This window comes from Dermochelys coriacea, chromosome 7 (assembly GCF_009764565.3).
Source record: "Dermochelys coriacea isolate rDerCor1 chromosome 7, rDerCor1.pri.v4, whole genome shotgun sequence".
Taxonomy (NCBI): domain Eukaryota; kingdom Metazoa; phylum Chordata; order Testudines; family Dermochelyidae; genus Dermochelys; species Dermochelys coriacea.
The window spans coordinates 85,923,069-85,931,597 of NC_050074.1; the positions used below are offsets into that span (position 1 = coordinate 85,923,069).

At 44.8% G+C, this 8,529-nt stretch overlaps 1 protein-coding gene across 1 annotated transcript; it reads left to right on the top strand.

Moving 5' to 3' along the window:
- The first annotated feature begins 336 nt into the window (after positions 1–336).
- On the top strand, positions 337–3,236 carry DDIT4 (DNA damage inducible transcript 4). Its single transcript, XM_038411763.2, has 3 exons — positions 337–731; positions 1,021–1,265; positions 1,839–3,236. Exons 2-3 carry the CDS (start codon positions 1,085–1,087, stop codon positions 2,327–2,329), a joined length of 672 nt encoding a protein of 223 aa, XP_038267691.1. The 5' UTR covers positions 337–731; positions 1,021–1,084; the 3' UTR covers positions 2,330–3,236.
- The last annotated feature ends 5,293 nt before the right edge of the window (positions 3,237–8,529 follow it).

Genomic DNA, 8,529 nt, shown 5'->3' on the forward strand with positions numbered 1-8,529 from the left:
AAAATAAGCAACCGCTATTCTTCCTATCACCACCCTCACCCTTTCAATCGCTACGGGCAAAAGGCACCCACTTGCGCTGGGTCCGAGAGTTAAGCGGGGGCTCAGATCCCCCAGCCCCATACAACGTTACTTTGTGTAGCCCCGTCTACAGCAGCTAGTTTACAGCAGAAACGAGAGGCTTGCGCTTTCCGCAGTGAACGAGCCTTTCGGGTGCACGGGCTCGCTCCGTGACATTCCCCAGCCCAACCGAGCCCTGAGACTCTCTAATAAACACCCCCCCCCCCTTCCCTCCCGCTCGAGCACGTCACTCCGCATCCCCCAGGCCTCTCCGCCTGCAGCTCAGACTCCGTCCACAATGGGGGGCGGAGCCCAGGCTGCTGTAACCGGGCAGGAGAGAACGCTGCGAACGTGCGCCTGCCTGCCATTGGCCGAGCCCGGCACACACTCCCGGCTCGCGACTGGTGGCTGCGGCAGCGGAGGCCGGGTCGGGGTTTCTGGCCGAGCAGGGAGGGGGCGGCCGCTCCGGAGCTGTCTATTTAAAGGGCTCAACGAGCCGGGTGAGGGGGGACACCAGCGCCGAGAAAGGGGAGCTCAGTGCGTGCGTGGGCGGGCGGGCTGGCTATTGCACTGCACTCCCCTGGCCCTTACCAGCAGCCTCCAATCATCCCCGGGAGCCTTCGACTACCTCTTCCACCGCCTCCGGCTGCTCCCAGCCCGGACCCCGCGGCCCTGTAAGTATCGCGCTGGGATTGTCTTTCGTGTCGCTGCCTGTCCGGGACACAGCGCGCCGCTCCCTTTCAGGCTCCCTGCGGGTTGTTTCGCTAGATGAGCCTCGGTGTAACCCGCCCCCCCAGTGGAGCCCCCCTCCGCCATCGGTGTAACCCGCCCCCCCAGTGGAGCCCCCCTCCGCCATCGGTGTAACCCGCCCCCCAGTGGAGCCCCCCTCCGCCATCGGTGTAAACCCCCCGCCCGGGCCGTGCGTTACTGACCGCCTCTTTCTGTGCTGGCCCTGGATTGCAGCACCCGTCTTTTGTGCTGATCTCCGCGTCCCCACTTCCACTCCGGAGGGTGACCATCAGCAGCGATGCCGGGCGTGTGGGACAGCTTCTCTTCCTCGCTGCCTCCCATTCCAGAGCAGAGAGAGAACCAGCCCTCACCCATCTTCTCTCGGGGAAAGAGCTGGCAGCAGGAAGCTCCCGATCGCTGTGTCAGAGCGGAGAGCTCCGATTGTGAATCCCTGGACAGCAGCTTGAGCTGTGAAGGAGGTATGTCCTGTAGATTTTAGGACTGAAAGGTCATGTCCTTGAGCGTTTTGAGTTAAATTATAATGAACAATTTAGGATGGCGTTGTCCAAACTTAAGAAGGGCCCACACTTCCTAAAAAATAAAATCAAAAGTTTTTTTTCCTAAACTATGTGTCCAGTAAATATACTTTAAAACACAATTAAAATAGCAAAATGAATGTATACTGTACTTGTAATTCAGTAAAGCTAAAATACACAATGGGAGAGGTTTAAGCTTAATAAAAACATTGTCCCATAAAACTCTACCAGCCCTTCTCTCCCTATCCCACAATACTGTTCTTTATAACCTAGTACTGTACATTATTCTCTCTCAGAAAAACTGCTTCAATTCATAAATTGATCAGTTTTCTTTCCCTTAACATTTGGTCCTTTGTAGCAACTTTTACTAGGGAAAAAGAACAGGAGGATTTGTGGCACCTTAGAGACTAACACATTTATTTGAGCATAAGCTTTCGTGAGCTACAGCTCATTTCACAAAAACCAGCTTAATAAACTGGCCAATACTGACCTGCCTTCTTTGATTTTCATTCACAGATGCAGAGTACCTGGATGAAGTTTCTCTGCCAGACTTTGACTTGTTAAATGACCCTGAAGACGAACTCCTATGTAACAATCTCATGAAACTAATCCAAGTCAGTCTGAACAAAGCCAACATCAATTCCAAGCGCTGCTCCAGACTTGTGATGCCAAGCCAGCTTGTCACTCAAGTCAGCAAAGAGCTGCTTCACCTGGCTTATAGTGAGCCCTGTGGCCTGAGAGGTGCCCTTATTGACCTGTGTGTTGAACAAGGGAAGGGGTGTCACAGTGTGGGGCAGATTGCAGTGGATCCGAATCTTGTGCCTACTTTCCAGCTGACCCTTGTGTTAAGATTGGACTCCCGGCTCTGGCCTAAAATCCAGGGACTTCTTAGCTCTGGGACTTCTTTCACTCCAGGCTTCAGTCAGTCGCTGAAGCTGAGCACTGGATTCAGAGTCATTAAAAAGAAGCTTTACAGCTCTGAGCAGTTGCTAATAGAGGAGTGCTGAAGACGCCACATAGAGGAATAACCAATCATTACTCTAAACTGGCGTAAAGCACCAGGAGAAACTGGCGTGACAACTTACTTAAGTGCTTTGAAAAAGTGAACATAAGCTGGTTAAAATCTGGCAACTCTTTAGAGCCTCGGTTAGTTTGGAGCATGACTGTGCAATTGTAGAAGGAAATAGCCCAAACATAGAGGGACAGCAAGGAGGAAGCTTGCTGGAAAACAAAACTAAACCCTGCTTCCCTCACTCTGAGTGGGCATAGATAGCAAGTGAGTGCTAGCTTTAACCTTTCAGTGATTGTAGGACAACTTTTTATTGTACTGACTTCTTCAATTAGTGTTGTGACAGTGCTGATGCCAGATGCAGCAGCAGGGCTGCTTTGGGGGTAGACAGTCTCCCTATTCCTGGCTGGTTTTTTTTTTTTTTAATAACAAAATACATTGTAATCAATGTTTTGTTTTGTTTTTTGCAGGGGGAGGGTGGTGCATGTGTATGAGTGAATGGTGGTTAAACTTAGGTCTAATGGGACCAAGTATATGTATTTGGATCAAAGATGATGCTCCACTACTGACATTAGGGCAGCTATATATAGACTCCAAGGGAATGCAGAAGCAGGAGTTGTTGGGTTGTTGTCATCACTTCATATTTTTGATGCTTGAAGAAAACGCTGCTGGGAGCTGCCTACAGCACTCCAATACTGCATGCCAGAGGGGGAGGTATGACGTGATACTTGGATGAGGGCAGGCACCCTCACAAACAACCTATATGATATGCCATGGAGTGCTTCCGTTGATTACAGTTTACATTAATACACTTGATGTTCAAGTGCAAGCCTTTCTATGCAATTGTATTGTTTTTTGGGTGTGTTTTTTACTTTTCTAATAAAACCTTTCTAATTAAAATGAGACAAGCTGTCAGTTTCTCCTGTTTAACATATCTGAGCAATAAAATTTTAAAGGTAGTGGACACTTCCCCTCACTTTGTAGGTTTAGAGTATCTTGCATCAACCATGGTGAGGGCTGTGTCCTGCTTTATACACACAGTAGTACCCTAATCCATTACCAGCAGCAATAGCACTGATTTTTCAGCAGTGCTACTAAGCATGAGTAAAGGTGGCAGAATCTGCTTCTTAACGTAGCTCAGACACCCATGTGTCTGGCATTTTTGGGAGACATTTCTCTTTTCCTTCTGCCTGCCAGGATTCTTGAACTATGTGGTCTCAGAACTATGTGCCTCACGTTCTTCAACCATTTGAAATAGTAAAGTATAGTATTAACGAGACGTACAATCATGTCAATTCATTTCTAATTGCAGGACATTTAAAATTGATAGAGGTAAATCACTCTAGTGAGCAAGCACAATAACTAAAAGCTAGTCCTAGAGCACCCACATGAGATCGCACCCTAGAAGATCGGTGCCTGCCACTTTAGGGAAAAGCTTATGACAGTATTAATGCTCTTAGAGCAGTGGCATAAGCTTGAAATCAGAGCATCATGTTCTTATCAGTAACAAAGGGATAAAAAGCTATTAAAAAAATCCTGCTTCTGCCTGAGGCAATATACCCTCTCCCCTTTTCTTGGCAGTTCTTAGCCATCCTAAATATTTTCATTTTGGAAATATCCTTCACCCATAAAGATACAGTGGTAGGGAAGACTTGTTTTTTATGTGTTTAAGTGTACCTGTACATATGGCATGTATGTATGGACCCACTATGGATTAATTTGTCTCCTGGTATGTCTAAACTCACTGAAATGAATAGGATTACACCAGGGATGAATTTGTCCCAAGATCACTTCTCCAAGGAGCTTAAACTCTACATTAAAAGATAACACCACCAATCCTGAGAAAGGAGGAGGGGACACATTTCTTGAAACAGGAGTGAGGATGAAGAAAGCTGATAGTTCCTGTTGTCTAGTTTCATATATTTCTGGTTAAGTTTATATGACTGGGTCTTTTCTGTCCCTCTTATGAGGATTACTTCAGCTCCTAGAGAGATTATGAAAGGAATCTCTGTCTATTGGGAGCACCACAGCTGACTGATGTCCTCTGTTTCTAACAAAATATTCTAGTTGAAGTCCAGGGTATTACCTAGTGAGGGAACTGAGAAATAACACACAAGATTGTATTTGTTTTTTTGTCAGCTAGCCCAAATTTCACATCATGTTAGTGTCTGTGTGCTGTAGCATGGGATAGAACAGAGATAGGCAACCTATGGCATGTGTGCCAAAGGCGGCATGCAAGCTGATTTTCAGTGGCACTCACACTGCCTGGGTCCTGGCCACTGGTCTGGGGGGTTCTGCATTTTAATTTAATTTTAAATGAAGCTTCATAAACATTTTAAAAACCTTATTTACTTTACATACAACAATAGTTTAGTTATATATTAAAGACTTATAGAAAGAGACCTACTAAAAACGTTTAAATGTATTACTGGCACGCAAAACCTTAAATTAGAGTGAATAAATGAAGACTCGGCACACCACTTCTAACAGAAGAACAGGAGTACTTGTGGCACCTTAGAGACTAACAAATTTATTAGAGCATAACCTTTCACTTCTGAAAGGTTGCTGACTCCTGGGATAGAAGTTTCAGTCTCTATTTTAGTCCCCAGCATTGGGGAGGCAATGTGCTTTCCCCTTGGGGGAACACATTTCTCTCAAATGCACCTTCTGAGCAACACTGAGGGCTCAAGGGGCTGTGTCCATCCCTCCTTAAAGATCATCATGACAGGAAGCCTTGGAAAGAGGGTGGTGCAATGAAAGATTCCTCAGGATCCTATTTCCCCATTAAAATACAATAGTCACAATACAGAAAGGGGCATTAACTGAACAAAATTCTACCCTAACTTACACCCAGTAAGTAGCATTGGGTATAAATCAGGATATAATGTGGCCTATAATCTTTAATAGGTTACGATTACTTTCAAGAGTAGCTGTAGCAAATAGCCATCACATTTGGCAACCTGATTGTCAGAAATAGATGCCATTTTTTCCTTAGCAATGTAAACTGCGCATATGTGGCTCAGATATCGTCAGTCTGGAGATAAGGATTTGGATTAGTTGATTTGTACTTTACATCTGGCTGGTTCTTGAAATGGGAGGTGAAGAGTTCAAATGGGCCACAGCCAATGGACTGTAAGCAGAAGAAAGGATGCCAGAATAGCCACTAAGAGAAAAGACAGAATCATAGAAAGACAAGTTAGGTCATTCTAATCTTTATCCCCTCCCCCAGTGCAGGATTGTTGCTCACAATACATTGTCCAGTGCTTTGTCCTTTGATCCAAAGGAGTAAGGCCAATTACATAAGCCTACAATTATAACTCAAAAATCTTGCACCAGTGCATACATTAAGTTGCTTGACAAGTTAAGAGCTAAGCAAGATGGACCAGGTACGGGATGAAGAGGATAGAACTGGTTAAAAAAAATCCATTTATGTTTTTTCAATGGAAATTGGCTTTTTCAATTAAAGGGGAGTTTTCACAAAAAAGTCTGTTTTTGACCAAAAAATTGGATTTTCATTAAAAAAATTGGGGCATACTCCCTGTGTAAATTACTACTCAGTGTGAGTAAGGGTGGCCAAGTCAAACTCAAAAGCAATATCAGAATGAGGAAATTTAACATTGCTTTTAAAGGTTTTCAAACAGTTGTCATCCCACCCCGACATTTTACTAGCTTGGCCCCTCCCCTTTGATAAATTTTTAGGCATTAGAGAGGTCTCTCAAATGTCTAAGGAGCTTCTGTCATTTTTCCAGAAGCAAAATATCCACACTCTGGGATTCTGAAGACACAAACTTCTAAATGGGTTCATAGCACACAAAATACTAAACTGAGGAAAACAAATCAGGTGGCTCTTGGCTGCAGTGAGCAAGAACAGAGTGTTAGGTTATCAAAAGCCAAGCAGGTCTTGGCAGGAACCCAGGAGTCCGTGCCATGCAATCTGAAATGGACATTTCTCACTATGCAGAAGAAAGAGGATACAGGCAGTCCAAGCCAAACATCTCATTTCTGTGTCACCAGCTGCTGACTCCTAGAACAGCCAGTGGATTAGCAGCCAAATCGTAGGGGCCCAGCCACTAGTTCATTATTCAGGATCTACAGCAGCAGGACCTCCCAATGTTGCATGAAACCACGTCAGATTTCATGAAATAGTAGGCCAGAAATGAGGCCATGACTACACTAAGGGTATGTCTATACTACCTGACGGATCGGTGGGCAGTGATCGATCCAGCGGGAGTCGATTTATCGTGTCTAGTCAGGACGTGATAAATTGACCCCCGAGTGCTCTCCCGTTGACTCCAGTACTCCCCCAGGGTGAGAGACGCAGGCGGAGTCAACAGGGGAGTGTCAGCGGTTGACTCACCACAGTGAAGACACCGTAGTGAGTAGATCTAAGTATGTCGACTTCAGGTACATTATTCACATAACTGAAGTTGCATAACTTAAATCAATCCCTCCCTCCCCCCTCCCCGCCAGTGTAGATCAAACCTAAGGTAGCTTTCCTGGTATAGGAACAGGGGTATACTATATCAGCAAAGCACTCCTTGTGTGGACGCAACTTTACTGGCAAAGATGCCGTCTGTACCAACATAGTAAAACCACCCCTGAAGAAAACAAGCTATTAAACAAAACATGCTGGTAAAAACATAGCTTTGCCAGTATACGTCAGGGACTTCGGCTGGTACAGCTATGTTGGTCAGGGATCACACCTTTTCTCACCCTGACTGACCTAGCTATGCTGGCAGAAATCGGTAGTGTAGAGGTGGCTTGAAAAAAGGATATGATTTGCCAAACTGTGTTAAAAAGATTGATCCCTATTGACTTCAGTGGGAGGTTTGCTAGAATAAAGAGTAGAGGATTGGGTTCTGACTGAAAATAAGGTTGTACCACTGTACGGGGCAATCTTAGCAAACCAGTAATCACGATTGCCTGAATCACGATTGCTTATTGCTAACAATAGCCAAGCCAGCAGGCCATACCGAATCACTATTGCTTATTGCTAAAAGTAGCCAAGTCAGCAGGCCGTAAATTGGCCATGCAGCGGCCCTAGCTTAACCAAGGCAGGAGGGGAGGGGGTTTGGGTTGCCACGGAAAGGGCAGCTTGACCCCACGTCCTTCCTGCTAAGAATGTTGAAATTGCTGATATATGTATTTTAGAAAAACAAGAAATTTATGTCTATATGTGCCCTCGGGAATGTGTCTGGCAGGGCATCACAGTATGCACACTGAAAAAAACACATCTGGTTAAACTGATGATCAGAAGGAAACCTCTTGCTTGACTTTTAAAAACTGCTTGTTTAGCAAGTTTTCTTTAAGTGTTACGTCATTGTATTACTAATGTATAAATAAGGGGGAAAAGTTTGAGGTAATGAACTCTTTGGGAAGGTTTCTTCAGAGACACTCCCTCTGGACGCATCTTGGGGTCCCCACCAGCAGACAGAAGTTTGGCCTACAGAAGCCTGTTGCTGTCCTACTTGAGAGCCACTCTCAGCTTCAGTAATTATTGAGGGTTGGGGATGTTTTACTAACCTGTTGCGGACATGTGTAAGTGCTTGAGACTAAGTAAAGTTTAGCTTTAAGTGAAAGCACTCTTGTGTTGTCCTGTTTGTGCCAGCCATCTATTGGCCGTATCTCTCTTGATTTATTTCCTGACACCACCTCGCACAGAGTAAAAGTTACCAAGAGCTTTGGGTTGAAAGAACTGTGGGTAACACCACTATACTGGTATAATAAAGTGATACAACCCCCCGGTGTGGTTGCTATTATATCCATATAAATGTGCTTATACTAGTATAGCTCACTCCTATATGGGAAGGAGAGTAAGTTCTATCAGTATAACTGCATCCACACTAGAAGTTGCACCAGCATATCTATGGATGTTAAAAAACAAATAAAATAGAATAAAAAAATCACCCCCCCCAACCAACATAGTTACCAGTACAAAACCTGTGTGTAGACCATGCCTAAGGGGAAAATACCCTGTAAATATGGGGAAAGGGCCACTAGAACATACAATACATTTTTACTGTCTTCTTGCAAAGGATTTTTAATTCTGTCTGGAGTATGGAGGATTTATCTCTATTTTCTTACATGTCCTTTCCAAAACATCTGAGCCTCCTCCTCACGATTTCTGTAGTGCTATACCCAGGGTCTCTGATCCCTGTTGCTAAGACAGGACATGTCATATTTAAATCCAATGTCCAT